Source organism: Lithobates pipiens, unplaced genomic scaffold (assembly GCF_037356315.1).
Source record: "Lithobates pipiens isolate NorthernLeopardFrog02 unplaced genomic scaffold, aLitPip1_a1.2 Scaffold_10, whole genome shotgun sequence".
Classification (NCBI taxonomy): Eukaryota; Metazoa; Chordata; class Amphibia; order Anura; family Ranidae; genus Lithobates; species Lithobates pipiens.
Window position 1 is genome coordinate 78,520,494 of NW_027507686.1, and position 17,428 is coordinate 78,537,921.

At 46.5% G+C, this 17,428-nt stretch overlaps 1 protein-coding gene across 1 annotated transcript in view; it reads right to left on the reverse strand.

Moving 5' to 3' along the window:
* Positions 1-17,428, reverse strand: part of LOC143933075 (cathepsin W-like) — a 159,571-nt gene that overhangs the window by 125,602 nt on the left and 16,541 nt on the right. Inside the window, exon 4 of the mRNA XM_077456032.1 lies at positions 2,357-2,496. Within this exon, the coding sequence (XP_077312158.1) occupies positions 2,357-2,496 (140 nt within the window). The remainder of the gene's footprint in view (positions 1-2,356; positions 2,497-17,428) is intronic.

A 17,428-nucleotide genomic window follows, 5' to 3' on the forward strand; every position in this document is an offset into this window, starting at 1 on the left:
GCTTCGCTTATAAAAACCCCTCCTACTCTCCTGAAGACTCCTGGGATGTATGAGATTTTTTGCCTAGGCCTGGAAATCAGGAACCGATTGAAGAAATGTAAAAAAAATGTTTGAAACATGTAAATATGATATACTTTCCTATTTATTTACTAATGCTAGCAACATAAGGATTACAAATAGTCAATGTTGATTGAGAGAGTGAAGTTCCACTTTAAAGTGTAACTATGGTAAAAAAAAAATGACATAAAAGATGCAGCTGATCAATACCATTATCCCAGCAGTTTTTCTATCTGAATTAACCCTTACATAGGTTTGTTACCTGTTAGCCCTGCCTGCAAAATTATTATTTTTCCATGTTCTGTAACAGGCCAAGCTGTCCAGCAAAAGTATCAGTAATGTAACATTTGTGTATATATATATATATATATATATATATATATATATATATATATATATATATATACACTGAGGTTTAACGGGACAGGTTCCACTCAGAACAGGCCTTGCCATGGTCGACCAAAGAAGTTGAGTGCACATGCTCAGCGTCATATGCATAGGTTGTCTTTGGGAAATAGATGTGTGAGTGCTGCCAGCATTACTGTAGCGGTTAAAGGGGTGAGGGTCAGTATGTCAGTGCTCAGACCATACGCCACACACTGCATCAAATTGGTCTGCATGACTGTGATCCCAAAAGGAAGCCTCTTCTAAAGATGATGCACAAGAAAGCCCACAAACAGTTTACTGAAGACAACGAAACTAAGGACATGGATTACTGGAACCATGTCCTGTGGTCTGATGAGACTAAGATAAACTTATTTGGTTCAGATGGTGTCAAGCATGTGTGGCAGAAACCAGGTGAGGAGTACAAAGACAAGTGTGTCTTGCCTACAATCAAGTATGGTGGTGGGAGTGTCATGGTCTAGGGCTGCATGAGTGCTGCCGGCACTGGGAAGCTACAGTTCATTGAGGGAACCATGAATGTCAACATGTACTATGACAAACTGAAGCAGAGCATGATCCCTACCCTTCGGAGACTGGGCCGCAGGGCAGTATTCCAACATGATAACGATCCCAAACACACCTCCAAGACGATCACTGCCTTGCTAAAGAAGTTGAGGGTAAAGGTGATGGACTGGCCAAGCATGTGTCCAGACCTAAACCCTTTTGAGCATCTGTGGGGTATGGAAGGTGGAGGAGTGGAATGTTTCTCTCTAACATCCACCAGCTCTGTTATGTCGTTATGGAGGAGTTGAAGAGGACTCTAGTGGCAACCTGTGAAGCTCTGGTAAACTCCATGCCCAAGAGGGTTAAGGCAGTGCTAGAAAATAATGGTGACCACACAAAATATTGACACTTTGGGTCCAATTTGGACATTTGCACTCAGGAGTGTAGGCACTTTTGTTGCCAGTGGTTTAGACATTAATGGCTATGCATTGGCTTACTTTGAGGGGACAGCAAATTTACACTGTTATACAAGCTGTGCACTCACTACTTTGTAGCAAAGTGTAATTTCTTCAGTGTTGTCACATGAAAAGATATAATAAAATATTTATAAAAATGTGAGGGGTGTACCTACTTTTGTTAGATACTGTATATATAAATACATATATAAAATATATAAAGTGCAGTCAGTGTACAGTATATAATACAGTGTATTGAAGTGGTTAAGGGGAACCGTATGACAGAATTAAGAAAACAAATGGCATGAGTCCCCATCCCCCCAGTCTATACCAGGCCCTTTGTGTCTGGTATAGGTTTTAAGGGGAACTCCACACCCAATTTTGAAAAAAAAAACAGCATGGAGTGCCCCCCAAAATCCGTAGCAGGCCCTTTGGGTTTTAAGGGGAACTCCACAGCAATTTTGTTTTTAAAAATTGGCATGGGGTACCCCCGAAATCCATACCAGACTCTTATCTGAGCAAGCAGCCTGGCAGGCCAGGAAAGGGGGGGGTGAGCAAGCGCCTCCCCTCCTGAACCATACCAGGTCGCTTGCCCTCAACATATGGAGGGTGCTTTGGGATCAAGGGCCTCATCCTCACAACCCTGGCCCGGTGATTGTGGGGATCTGCGGGTGGGGGGCTTATTGGAATCTGGAAGCCTCATTTAACAAGGGGGCCCCCAGATCCCACCCTCCATGTGAAATCTATTTTGTTGTTCATATTGAAAATCTTTTAGTTTAACGGCTGATAAACTCCAGCAGAGAACGCGGGATGGAGATGTCTCCAGACCTTTCTCAGAACCTATTCCAGGCAAGGCCTAACAAATGTCCTCACTGTAGAAAAGAGTGTTGGCACAAGTTGGACTTTAACAGCATTAGTAAAGTATGTTTTATTCCATTTTCTTAAAAATGTCTTACCTGATCTTTCACTTCTGAAATAACTCCCATTTTCCTCCAATCATGACTGTCTGGAAATGTAGCTGACATTGCTACTCGCTTTAGATTGGATAAATTCATACCAATACTGGATTTTATTCCGTAACTCCTAAATTCTTCAGCTATAGAAAAATGACATATTACAATTAGTTTCCTGCAGAATGTATGGAACTAAAAGAAAGACTTAACTGAGCACTGCCCTGAGCAAGGCAATAAATGGTATCACTTTCTTACAACATTCTGCTTTTATTGATGGATAAAACAGTATAATAATAAGGCCCCATTCACACCTGAGCATTTTGTAGCTTGAAGCCTGAAGCTAAAAAATGCTGGAGGGGAAAAAATCTTTCTTGATCATACATCACGGGACACAGAAGCTTCATTACATAGTGATTATATAGGCACCTTCGGTGATTGGACACTGGCTAACCCCAATTAAGGAGAATTCCTCCCCTATATAACCCCTCCCATACGGGAGGCACCTCAGTTTTTTCGCCAGTGTCTAAAGTGATTGGTCACGTAAAACGTGTGCTATGAAGAGAGAGTTCCCTGCAGGGGTCTAAGGGCTAGGATAACCGGATCCATATCGCGGGCCGATATTTGACTCCCAAGATTATATGGTACCCGGGCCTCGTCATCCGAAGAAACAAGGTTTTGCCTGTAAGTCCTTTCCTTTGGAAGACTGGGCTCTGGGAAAACCAGACTTGGTGTACAATTAAAACAGTGGTACGAAACTTTCTGGCAGAGTCTTTTACAAGGTCCAGGTAAGAGGTTCCTCTGAGAAGGAACCCAAAAAATCCTGAAGGTTGGCACAACTCTGCCCGCCGTCATGGGTGAAGGTTGGAAACTGTCTGTTTTCAGCAGTTCCTGCAACGGGGACAGGTAAGAGAAGTTAATCCTATATAAATCATATATTATGGATTTCTTCATGTGAGTAGTTGTATGTCTTACCTGGTTTCTGCCACTAGAGGGAGTAAAGAGCAGCCTGGTGTATACTTACATGCATTTCCAGGTTACCCTCTCAGTGAAGCCAGTCTCCGGATGGCTCACATCCTCCGCTGCAGGCTCTGCCACACAAAAGGTAAAAGAGAGGTCCCATGTAGTCTGTGGGGGTCCCGCGCAGCTCAGCAGGTGGTTCTCTTCCTCCCCCTCGGACACTGTCAGTTCTCGTGCATGCGCACGTGTGCTGGGCGCGCTCCTGTGGCAAAACAAAGGGGGGGTGTGGTTGCGGGTCCGTGCACGCTGGCGTGCACGGCGCTTCACTGCGCAGGCACCAAAGCGGCAAATTTACAGAGCCCAGAACCCCAGGGATCTGTAAGCGGATGACACAGAGCTGTGGGCAGTAAGCATCCTAAGGGGTCGGATCCAGGCAATCCTAAGACACCTATTTAGCATCAGGTTGTGCAGTTTAAGCATATATGTTTATTGTGAGACTTGTAGCACAACAGTGATTGCACTTTGTACTAGTACCTCTGCTTTGTAGCTTAGGACTATGTCTCCTCGTAAGAGGGTCTCAGGGGGACGTAACAAGGGCACTGAAAAATCACCGCCTAGGTCTAGGGTTCCTAAAGATGCCTGTAGGTTGCCATACCCCTGCAAGACTGGAGTCAGTGCCCCTGTCAGGTTTTGCAGCCTCTCCTAATGTTTCAGCCCCAGCGTATGTCACTGAAGACTCCCTTAAGGCTACATTGGAGGGTTTTGAAGGGAGAATTATGAATTTTATTTCAGCTTCCCTGAAAGATAGCAGAAAAAGGGGTAGATCCCCTCCCTCTGCTGAAATTCCTCTTTCAGATGACACCTCTGACAAGGTGAGGAGAGATCCCTATCATGGGATAGGGATCAAGAGCAGTCGGATGAATCAGAGGAAGAGGAAAGAGTCTCCTCCTCTCAGGCACTCAAAAAGCAGGTTCAATATTACACTGAATTGGTGCGTACCACTTTCAGAATGCCTACTGCTGAGGCCGCTACATCCTCTGTTTCTTCCCTGGGGGTCAGGAGAATCCCACAGACTGCCTTTTCCTTTCCAATTCATCCCTTAAAGTGGAAGTAAACCCATCGATTTAAACAGTTTAAAAAAAAAGGCATGCCGGGAATGCTAACTGCACATTGGCTGTGCTCTCAGCCAAACTATCAAACAATCCAAAGGCTGGTGTCATAACGAATCACATGTACAGCACCATAGCAGTTGAAGATTAAACCGAGGCAAAGATGGCAGCTTCCTTGGCTGAAAACGATAGGGGAGTTTACTTCCACTTTAATGGATAAATTGTTGTATGAGGATTGGGGGCATCCAGCTTCCTCTGGAGGAAAGTTTCACCAAAAAATGGGGGGTCCCATCCGTCAATGCGGCTGTTTCTTGTGTGAATAAAAACCTGACCTGTCCTTTGGATAATGCTCAGGTATTTAAAGATCCAACTGATAAGAAGCTGGAAATGTTATTGAAAGCCTCCTTTTCCATGGCTGGCGCTGTAGTGCAACCTACAGTCGCAACTGTGGGGTTGTGTCAGTTCCTCAAGGAACAGGTTAAGCAGATGCTTGGCCTCCTTCCCAGTGAGGAAGTGGAAAATTACGCAGAACTTCCTCAAATTCTGTGTTTCACGATTGATGCAATTTTGGATTCTGTCCAACAAGCATCTTGTTTGTCTCTCCTGTTGGTACACATGCAAAGGTCCCTGTGGCTCAAAAATTGGGCAGCTGAGCTGTCGTGTAAAAAATATTTGACTGGGTTCCCGTTTAAAGGGGAACGCTTATTTGGGGAGGACTTGGATAAATTCGTCCAAAAAATTAGAGGGGGTAAATCTACTCTCCTACCAATCAAAAAGAACAAACGTCCATCATTTAGGCGTTCTCTTTCTCCCAGAGCATCAAGCTCTAAGCAGTGGCGACGGCCTTTCCAACCTCCCTCTAGAGGAAAGGCCCAAGGTCACGCCCAGGGGCAGAAAAAGACTTGGGGGCGAAAGCCTGCCAAGCAGAGCCCGAAAGCTTCCTTGTGAAGGGGCGCCCCCATTCGGCCGAGTGGGGGGAAGGCTCCTGCAGTTTGCAGAAGCCTGGCGGGAAGAGATTCAGGACAAATGGGTAACCTCCTCAATATCTTTGGGCTACAAACTAGAGTTCCAGGAGATTCCACCATCTCGCTTCCTAAGGTCTAGGATCCCCAAGGATCCAGTAAAGTAAAGACTGCTACTTCTGGCCTTAGATCATTTACTATCTCAGGGGGTGATAGTGGAAGTGGACCCAAAAGAACAGGGTTCAGGGTTTTACTCAAATCTCTTCACCGTTCCAAAGCCAAATGGAGATGTCAGACCTATCCTGGATCTAAAGGATTTGAACCAGTTTCAGCACATTCGGTCTTTGCGAATGCAGTCAATACACTCTGTGGTCTCCTCCCTGCAAGTGGGAGAGTTTATGGCATCAATAGATATCAAGGATACATATCTTCATGTGCCAATATTTCCCGCACACCAAAAATATCTAAGGTTTGCGGTAGATCAGCTCCATTTATCAATTTGCGGCCCTGTCTTTCGGTCTCGTTACAGCTCCTCGAGTTTTCACAAAGATTCTAGACCCTCTCTTGGCAAATCTAAGAGCTCAAGGCATAACCGTGATAGCTTATCTAGACGATTTGCTACTCATAGAGCAGACAGTAGCGCTCTTGAACCACAGTATTGTCAAAACTTTAGAACACCTGGAAAACCTAGGTTGGATTATAAATCTAGAAAAGTCGTCCCTGCAGCCTGCTACAAGGTTGGAGTATCTGGGCATGATCATAGACACCACTCAGGGCAGGGTGTTTCTACCAAGGCCAAAGGCCATGGTTATAGGGGTTCTGGTTCGCCTAATACTGAGCAGAAGGACTTCCCCCATTCGGTTGTGTATGAGACTGTTAGGGAAAATGGTCGCCTCCTTCGAGGCCATTCCATTCGCCCAGTTTAATTCAAGGCCTTTACAGAGATGCATCCTTGTGGCTTGGAACAAGAAGCCCCAGGCCTTGGATCTTCCTATGTTTTTTTACAGACCAATAATCTACTGAAAGGCAAAACTTTTCTTCCCCTTCCATGGAAAATTGTAACTACAGATGCCAGCCTGACAGGCTGGGGAGCAGTGTTGGAAGAGGTATGCACGCAGGGGAAATGGTCTGCGACCAAAAAAACTCCTGCCCATAAATATTCTGGAAATTCGGGCAGTTTATATGGCCCTCATGGACTGGTCCTACAGACTACAGGGTCACCCTGTTCGAATACAGTCTGACAATGCCATAGCGGTGGCTTATATCAATCACCAGGGTGGCACCAAAAGCTTGGATGCACAAAGAGAGGTGAATCGCATATTTGCTTTGGCGGAGAGGCATGTTCCGTGCCTTTCTGCAGTCTTCATTCCAGGAGTGGAAAATTGGCAAGCGGACTTTTTAAGCCGCCAACAATTATGCCCAGGTGAATGGGCTCTACACCCCGACATATTTCAAACCATATGTCACAAATGGGGTACTCCAGATGTAGATCTGTTTGCGTCCAGATTCAACAGGAAGCTGGACAAGTTGTGTCAAGAACAAAGGACGTACTTGCTCAGGGGTCAGATGCTCTGACAATTCCCTGGGATTGGTACAATCTAATCTATGCCTTCCCGCCATACCCGCTTCTGTCGCGGTTCCTGGGAAGAGTCAGGAGGGAAACAAAGTCGGTTCTGTTAGTAGCCCGGCTTGGCCCAGGCAACCCTGGTACGCAGAGATCATGAAAATGGCAGTAGGCAGGCCTTAGATCCTTCCTCTCAGGACAGATCTGCTCTCGCAGGGTCCTACCATCCTGCTTTACACAGTCTGAATTTAACGGTTTGGCTGCTGAGACCCACATTCTGAAAGACCGTGGACTCTCGGAGTCAGTCCCTTCTACTCTGGTCAATGCCAGAAAGCCAGCCTCCAGGCTTATTTACTACAAAATCTGGAAGGCATATGTTTCCTGGTGTGAACTCAGGGGATGGCATCCTAGAAAGTATGTCGTTAGCAGGATCTTGGCTTTCCTCCAGTCAGGCCTAGAAATGAATTTGGCCGTAAGCACTATCAAGGTTCAGATTTCAGCTTTGTCAGTGTTTTTCCAGAAGCCACTTGCATCACATTCTCTTGTCCGGGCTTTTATTCAGGGGACCATGCGGTTAAAGCCACCAGTCAAACCTCCAGTATGCCCATGGGATTTCAATTTGGTCCTCTCTGCATTGCAGGGACAACCATTTGAACCATTACACCAGGCATCGTTAGTTCTTTTGACTAAAAAATTTGTCTTCTTGATAGCCATATCCTCGGCCAGAAGAGTGTCAGAGCTAGCAGCTCTTTCAAACAAAGAACCTTATTTAATTATTCATAAGGACGGAGTAGTGATGCGTCCTAATAGGTCCTTTTTACCTAAGGTGGTTTCGGGATTCTATTTGAATCAAGATGTAATCCTGCCATCCTTTTTTCCAGATCCACAGTCCGCAGAAGAAGAGTCTTTGCACACTCTAGATGTGGTGAGGGCAATCAGTATCTATCTCCAGGCAACTACTCAGATAAGAAAGACTGATTGTTTATTTATTTTGCCAGTAGGCCCTAAAAGGGGCCAGGCTGCATCGAAATCCACTCTCTCAAGATGGATTAGACAAGTTATTCTTCAGGCCTATAGTGTAAAGGGGAGGATTAGTCCTTTTCAAATGAAAGCGCACTCAACTAGGGTTGTAAGTGCTTCTTGGGCAGTGCATCACCAGGCCTCCCTGGCTCAGATCTTTAAGGCTGCGACTTGGTCATTAGTCCATACATTCACCAGATTTTATCAGGTGGGTGTGAGAGGGCAAGAGGATACCGCCTTTGGGCGAGTGTACTGCAGGCTGCAGTTTAGTTCCTCTGGTCCATGGCGGGCTATAATTCTGATCTGTGTCTCCCTCCCTCAAGCTGATAGGGATGAGCCGAACACCCCCCCGAACACCCCCCAGAACTTTCCAACGGACCCCAAATTCGTATGAACGTTAGAACCCCATTGAAGTCTATGGGACTCGAATGTTCGAAATTAAAAGTGTTAATTTTAACAGCTAATATGCAAGATACTGTCCTAAAAAGGGTTTGGGGACCTGGCTCCTGCCCCAGGGGACATGGGTCACTGCAAAAAAAACTTTTAAAAACTGCCGTTTTTTGAGCACTGATTTTAATGACGATTAAAATGAAAAAAAAAAGTGAAATATTCCTTTAAATATGGTGCCTGGGGGGGGTGTCTGTAGTATGCCTATGAAGTGCCACGTGTTTCCGGTGTTTAGAATAGTCCCTGCACAAAATGACATTTAACAGAAATAACGTAATTTAAAGCTACTTGCAGTTTTAATGTTATATCTGGTTCCTGCAATATGGTTGAAAATCATTGAGAAAAATGATATGGGTAGCCCTCCCTGCCCATTACCAGCCCCTTTGGGTCTTGTACGCATATTAAGGGGAACCCCGTACCCATATTAAAAAAAGGAAATACGTGTGGCCCCCAGGCCCTATATACTCAGAACAGCAGTATACAGGCGGTGCAAACAAGACAGGGACTGTGTAGGTTTGTTGTGTTAAGTTGAATCGGTTTGTAATTTTCAACTGGTACACTTTTAAAGTGTAGCTCCAGTCAAAAAAACTATTTTTAAGCTTTTTGGAAAACATAGGGAAGGGTTATCACCCCTGTATAATTTGTTTTGCCGTCCGTCTTTTTCAGAGCACGCAGACAGCACGCACAATCTCCTAACACTGACTGAAAGCTCTATTTAAAACGAGCAAGATATTTAGCTATATAGGTGGATGTTTTTATTGAAAAAAAACTGCTACCACACTTTACAATCACAACTTATAACAGAAAAACTTTACAAACATAATTTCTATACATAACTCAAACTATACCATTACTTAAATTAACTCTGTTTCGACTTACACAAGGGGGACACAACTAGATCACGAATCTGATCATCAGAAATACCGTCAAAAAACTTGTCCCATTCACTACGCTCCTTTTTCTTTTTCTTCTTTTTACCAATAGTTTTACCGCTGCATTTATGTACAAGACTCTTTTCCTCACCAGAAACTTCCTCCACTATTCCATCTGCCTGAGATTTACTAGACACAATTTCTTCTTCCCCATCATTCCCCTGCTTACCCTCCGACATGGGGGAGCTAGAGGAAATGACACCCGTACCAAGAGGGCCCCGACATGGGGAGGGAGAGGCCGGACCGGGAGACCTAAGTGGGCTCCTGCTCCGAGATGAGCTAACACATTCCGGTCTCTGCCTAACTGACCCTCTCCTTGAAACTCTACTCCTCCTCCTCTCCACCGGACTTAGATCCCGACGGGGTATTTCTTTCCCCCTAGGAGCATTCCCGGCTGGGGGAGGAACCGGGGCCACCAACGAACTGTCAGCAGTCTGGCCCACCCCACCGGGTGCACCAGAAACACAAGAGGGCACCCCGACCTGGGTAGCAACAGTAGCGCCAGAGGGTACCTTCTTCTTTCTACCAGTAGTGGTTTGTTCATTACCCATATTGCCTTGTTCTGCTCCATTCTCCTCCCCACCAGTAGTGGTTTGTTTACCACCCATGTTGCCCTGTTCAGCTCCCGAAAAGGCACCTGTATCCCTGGGCTGGCCACCAGATGTGGTTTCGCCCCTAAAGGCTTTGGGACATCTGCTAAAAGGGTGCCCCATCTGGCCGCACAGGTTACAACAAATTAAACCACATGACTCGCTTGAATGTCCGAACTTATTGCATTTAATGCACCTCACCACCGTGCAGTCTGCACTTAGGTGAGTCGGACATCCACATTTGAAGCAACGCCGGGGCTGTCCCGGATAAAACACCAAGATCCGGTCGCGCCCCAAGAAAGCACTTCCAGGGACGTGTGCCACCGTGTTACCGGTTCTACGCAGCCGGATCCTGGTGCTCCAAGCCCCGGTCCAAACCCCCCGCTCATCCAGTTTTTTACTCAGCAGGCACTGTAACTGACCATACCTGCTCAGCCATGTCCCTATATCTTCCGGTGGTAGACTCTCATTCCTCACAAGAATCGTGAGGTTCTTGGCATCCTCCTGTCTGCTCAAGGGGATGATCCGGAAATTCCTCCAAGGATCTGTCCCCCTAATCAGACCGAAGGAGGTAATGAAAATCTCCATGATTACTACATTAGTGAAACTCAGGTCAAAATCAGGAGATCCCGCAGGATGGATCACTGCAAAGATTTCACTGACCTTGATCCCTAACGATAGGACCATATCTACAACCTGCCCTCTGGTAGGGCATTGCCCCTCCCCCTCCCACCTCAACTGTACTACATTGCGTCTTTTACGCTCAGGTCCACCTGTACCACGGGACCACGAATTAGCTCCAGCGGACTGGTCCGCCGGGGGGGCCCGAAAATTACTGGCACCAAATTGGTTATATAAATGGTCCAAAGGCACAGATGATCCCACCACATTGGCATAAGACCGCCTCTCACCTAAGGCGTTTAAAAGCCTTACTTCAGGCGTACCCCTCAAAATTGGTCTGGGGGAAGAAGTTCCCTCTTTAGGATCCAACTGGGGGGCACACTCCTCTGCAACCTGCCCTTCACCTTCTGTTATCATGCTTTCCTGTTGGACTGCTTGAGGACCCTCCACAGGAGTACCCAGACTATCAGACATCCCCACCTCCATACGAGCTCCACAGGAGTCCGCCACTATTTGACCCTGAATCTGCTGGGAGCCCTCCAGGCATCTAATGTAATTCATGGCTGGGTCATCATCCCCTAAGTCACCCATTGGGCAGTCACCCCAAGCTGATACCTGCCCTGGGTGTAAATCTTCAGACATATCAATATTATCACTCTCCTCCCGCTGGGTTTCAACACCGGAAGTCCCTGAAGTCCGTGACCGGAAGTTTACCTCACGGCTGACTTCCGCTTCCGGGCGTGACCTCACTTCCGGTGCGACCGCAGCCTCACCACCAACCTTCCCGCCCCCAAAAACCGCGCCAAAATCTCCCGCCAAACCAACACCAGTTTCCTGTTTGGCTGCTCCTCCTCCCACATTGCGGGAAGATGGCGTTCCACCATCCCCCGGCGCCATTGCTGTTACACCATCCATAGCCTTGTTGCTGACCGCCACTGTGTTTTTGACGGCAGTAGCCACGCTACCCTGGCTATTCCCTCCACCCCCACTTCCCCTCAGTCCTTTCCCCTTGTCCTGCACCCGGCTCGCAGCAACGGCAGCCGACAGCATCACTGACGGCTTGCCTTGCTTGCAAGCACCGGCTGGATTCACTGGGGATTTTAACGGTAAGTCCACAGATTTCTTTTCTTCTTTTTCTGACAGTCTCTTAAGCTGTACCACAGGGACCTGTTTTGCCATCTGACCTTGGCTCTTTACCACATCACTGGGACCTACTGTGACCTGCAGGACTGCAGCCTTGCTTGCAGGCTGAGTGCCCATAGGTTTACCGGGACCCTCTGTGGCACTACCAGAACCAGCGGTCTTGGGACTAGAGTTCATACCTTCCACAACTGTCTTTGCTAGGATTTTCGGTTCCACCTCTTCCTCTGCTGACAGTCCTTTCTCCACGGGTCCCGCCGCCTCTCTCTCAGGCTCTGCTGCCCGGGATAGACGTTGCTCATTACGGCGCCATACCGCCTGGGATCCCTCCTCATTTGCTGTTTTCATGACTTTATCAATCTTGTCTAGAAAGTCTCTTTCATATGTTGCACTGTCCAATATTGCTGTCACCAATTCGCCAATCTGGTTGCACTGCTTCTTTAAGCTATCAATAGCTGCCTTGAAATCAGACCTTTTGCCACTTCCAGCTTTATCTCTTCTGTTTCTTAATTCGGATAAAATCCTCATCTTCTCACAAAAGACTTTCGAAACTTTAACCAATAAAGCCTTCACCTCGTTTTTCCTTGCTGTGGTTTTCACCAAATCCTCTCCTGGCTGTGCTGAGGTCCAATCAGGAAAATCCAACTGGTCCTCCAGGAACAGCCTCTCCTCCTGTGTCCATTCCTGGAACCTAGGGGCTCCATGCTGTACCGCCGGCCGGGAAGAAGGCCCTGGCCCTGGGCTGGAAGAAGTCATCACGCTGCACTCCTCCTGGAAGTCTGGGAGCTCACACAGATCAGAGCACGCAGCCAGCACGCACAAGCTCCTACCACTGACTGCAAGCTCTATTTAAAACGAGCAAGATATTTAGCTATATAGGTGGATATAGCGGTGTATACTGCGTTCAGAGCACGCAGACAGCACACACAATCTCCTAACACTGACTGAGAGCTCTATTTAAAACGAGCAAGATATTTAGCTATATAGGTGGATATAGCGGTGTATACTGCGTTCAGAGCACGCAGACAGCAAGCACAATCTCCTAACACTGACTGAAAGCTCTATTTAAAACGAGCAAGATATTTAGCTATATAGGTGGATATAGCGGTGTATACTGCGTTCAGAGCACGCAGACAGCACACACAATCTCCTAACACTGACTGAGAGCTCTATTTAAAACGAGCAAGATATTTAGCTATATAGGTGGATATAGCGGTGTATACTGCGTTCAGAGCACGCAGACAGCACGCACAATCTCCTAACACTGACTGAGAGCTCTATTTAAAACGAGCAAGATATTTAGCTAGATAGGTGGATATAGCGGTGTATACTGCGTTCAGAGCACGCAGACAGCACGCACAATCTCCTAACACTGACTGAGAGCTCTATTTAAAACGAGCAAGATATTTAGCTAGATAGGTGGATATAGCGGTGTATACTGCGTTCAGAGCACGCAGACAGCATGCACAATCTCCTAACACTGACTGACAGCTCTATTATAAAAGATAGATATATCGCTAGATATATTTAGGTGAATATAGCGGTGTATACTACTATTTTTAAGCTTTTTGGAAAACATAGGGAAGGGTTATCACCCCTGTATAATTTGTTTTGCCGTCCGTCTTTTTCAGAGCACGCAGACAGCACGCACAATCTCCTAACACTGACTGAAAGCTCTATTTAAAACGAGCAAGATATAGCATTGCCCAGACATTTGACCTTAACTTTCCACCTCTACTGACTAGGTCTCGGTTACTTCTAGAACAATGGCAGGGAGGTCTCCACTCCTGGTTTGGGAGATGTAACCTCCTGAAAATGAACATCCTACCCAAATTTATTTACCTAATCCAGGCCCTGCCCATACATATACCACCTCTTTTTTTTAGACAAGTGCAGTCTCTTTTCATCAAATTTGTCTGGGCACATAAGAAACCCAGGCTACGCTATGCGCAATTGACACTCCCCAAACATTGGGGGGGCCTTGCACTTCCCGATGTACGTAACTACTACTTGGCGTCCCACTTGGGGAGGATCATTGACTGAAGGCGTAATGGAGCATCCAAACTCTGGGTACAGCTTGAACAGGCCCAGACCCGCGTACCCTTGAAAGGAGCGCTGTGGTGCTATAAGGAACTCCCGGCACCCCTGAAACTACACCCCCTTATTAGCACAACGCTGAAACACAGTCATGGCGCCGCCGCCAGGACTGCCCTTATTTCTGAAATCTCTCCCCTGCTTCCCATCTTAGGTCATCCGAGTTTTGAACCGGGTCTACACTATGCTACCTACGCATCTCTGGTTGACGCCGGCCACGACAATGCGGCCAATTTCTTGACGGAGGGGAGATGGCCCTCCTTGACGGAACTCACTGTAGCATCAGGGACATTCCGCCTACCGTTCTGGACGGCTTTACAATTACATCATTTCCTACAATCGCTACCACACCCACGGGACTTTGCACAACACCTGACGCCATTTGAGAACCTGTGCTCAACGACTGACCCATTGACCCACGTACTTTCCCAGACCTATGCCCTGTTATCCTCACCTGTAAACCCACCTGTACTACCCTGTTTACTTAAATGGGAACGGGACCTTGACCGTGAATTCTCACCGCTCCAAACAAACCGTATTATCACTCTAGCCCTCAAATCTTCTCTTTGTTCCAAGATGCAGGAAACCAACTTTAAAATCCTTACCCGTTGGTACCTAACGCCTTCCAGGCTGAGCAAGTGCTACCCTTCGTCCTCGGATCGGTGCTGGCGCTGTAATGAGGAGAAGGGTACTCTGCTCCACGTGTTCTGGTCCTGCTCCAGGCTGCGGTCATTCTGGGTGGAGGTCCTTCGTATATCCCAGAAGTTCGCGGCCTACCCCATCCCGGAAGATGCCGCTTTCTTTTTGCTTCATTTATCAGTGATTCCCCTTAAAAAATATAGGAAATGCCTTATGTGTCACCTTCTCAATGCAGCTAAGGCGTGTATTCCCCTTTACTGGAAGCACAGTGCCCCGCCAACAGTGGCACACTGGTTGCGGAAAGTAGAAGACATACGGAAACTGGAGGACCTCATACTTACTGCACAGCACAAACAAGAAACATATAAAAAAACATGGGATAGCTGGTGCTTGTTTATATTCTCCATGGAAGGCCAATCTTTGCTAAAGTCCTGATCCTCCCTTGGTCCCATTTGTGGAGCGGATGACCTGAACCACCGCCATGTCTGTCGGTCTACTCTTTTTCTTTTCTGTCCCTTATCTCTTTCCCCCTCCCCCCTCTTCCTCTCTACCCCCCCTTCCCGCCCCTCCTAATCCTTACCCCTATCCATCTCCGGTAACTCTGAGTTTCCTCCCTGTGGTTAGTCTGAGGAGGCTCGGAAATTGTACCCCACTCCTGTAGCATTTCACGGAGCTTGCAGGTTCACTGTTCTTACTTTCTGCGAAAGCAAGGATCTCCTATATATCCTGTTGTTTTATTGTATCTTGTTCACTGCACTGTTTGAGTGACTACGCGCTCTTGATACCACATTGCTTTCTGTATTGATGGCTCTAATTGTTTTTGTCTTTCTACTGCCTGTATTGTGGGGTATTCCCTACCGGAGTTAAATAAATAAAATATATATTTGAAAAAAAAAAAAACGAGCAAGATATTTAGCTATATAGGTGGATATAGCGGTGTATACTGCGTTCAGAGCACGCAGACAGCACGCACAATCTCCTAACACTGACTGAGAGCTCTATTTAAAACGAGCAAGATATTTAGCTAGATAGGTGGATATAGCGGTGTATACTGCGTTCAGAGCATGCAGACAGCATGCACAATCTCCTAACACTGACTGACAGCTCTATTATAAAAGATAGATATATCGCTAGATATATAGGTGAATATAGTGGTGTATACTGCGGTCAGGGCACGCAGACAACAACCACTACAGAAGAGCAAGAACGAAAAATCGGCCGATAACGATCGGTGTATACTGTGTTGAAGGTACACAGAACACCCATTAACTGCTACAGATGCCAACACACTACACAAGGCCGCCGCGCTGGCGGCCTTATATAGTGTGGGGCGTGTACTACACAGCCTGAGCTATGATTGGCCACAGGCATCCTGCCTGTGGCCATTCATGGCTCTTCTCGCTGCCGGTGCTGTGATTGGCCAAGCATGCGGGGTCACAGTGCATGCTTGGCCAATCATGAGCCAGCAATGCACTGCGCCATCGCAGTGCATTGTGGGCCGTGAGCGCCACACGAATTTGGTGCGAACGGCCCATAACGTTCGGAATTCGCCGAACGGGCGAACAGCTGATGTTCGAGTCGAACGTATGTTCGACTCGAACACGAAGCTCATCCCTACAAGCTAAGCATTGCTCTGGGACATCCCACTATGTAATGAAGCTTCTGTGTCCCGTGATGTATGATCAAGAAAATAGGATTTTTATATACAGCTTACTTGTAAAATCCTTTTCTTGAGAGTACATCACGGGACACAGAGCTCCCGCTCTTCTTGGGTTTTACGTGGTGTCTTATTGCTTTGCTACAAAACTGAGGTGTCTCCCGTATGGGAGGGGTTATATAGGGGAGGAATTCTCCTTAATTGGGGTTAGCCAGTGTCCAATCACTGAAGGTGCCTATATAGCCCACTATGTAATGAAGCTTCTGTGTCCCGTGATGTACTCTCAAGAAAAGGATTTTACAGGTAAGCTGTATATGAAAATCCTATTATTATTCTCAATGGAGATGGTTCACATCTCCACTCCAAGTTGAATGAAGCCAAACACCTGAAGCGCAAACAAGTTCTGGACCCTTTGTTGTCCCTTGAATTGGGCAGATTTGGTTGTTTTTCTTCTTTTTATATTGGTGACCTTATTGCCCTGCACAAAATCACGGTAAAACACGGTAAAAAAACACTGCAAAATCGCTGTAAAAACGCTGTAAAAAAACACTGCAACATCGATGTAAAATGGCGCAATTTTCTACCTGAAAACGCTATGCACAGGTGTGAATGGGGCCTTAGCTACTAGTTAGATGTCGAGAAATGCAATAAAAGACTATGATGTCAAGAGTAATTTATCAATATGAATACAGAATCGTTTGTTACTAGCTATCCCATATAAGATTTACAAATTCAGTCAAAACATTATATTTTATTTTGGTTAGAGTAGAGAAGGGTAAATCTTGCCAGAGATGGATGGAAACTCAACCAATTCAGCAGGAACTGGCCGAATTTTAATCCATCTTTGACCACTCCCTTTCGGCTGCAGTGCTGTGCAGTATATTCTGATGGCGGGGGAGTCCCTACTTTCACAATACAAAAGCACTGGTGGGAGGATTCCCTCATCTACCTCGAATGTGTGGATGGGGCAATAGGTCTGAATATTTTTGACCAGCCGGTTGGCTACCCCCCAAAAAAAAATAACGAATCCATCTATGGCCAGCTTTAGAGCCTCTGCCAGGTTTTATTGCTGCCTGTGCTAACACTCGGGAGATTTCCCTTCACTTTCTGCCAGGACAGGCATATTAAAGCAAAATACATTTTATTAGACAGAGAAAGGGTTACAAATGTAGATATATTTGAAAGTACTGTACATTTAAGGTAACTGATACAGATACTAACTGTATGTGAATGCAGCTATCAGTGGAGCTACCACAGCTTAAAAACATTTTCACTTATGTGGTAAACCTTCCCCCATGCACTGTTCCACACAGACTATTTAAGAAACATACGGAAACCATTAG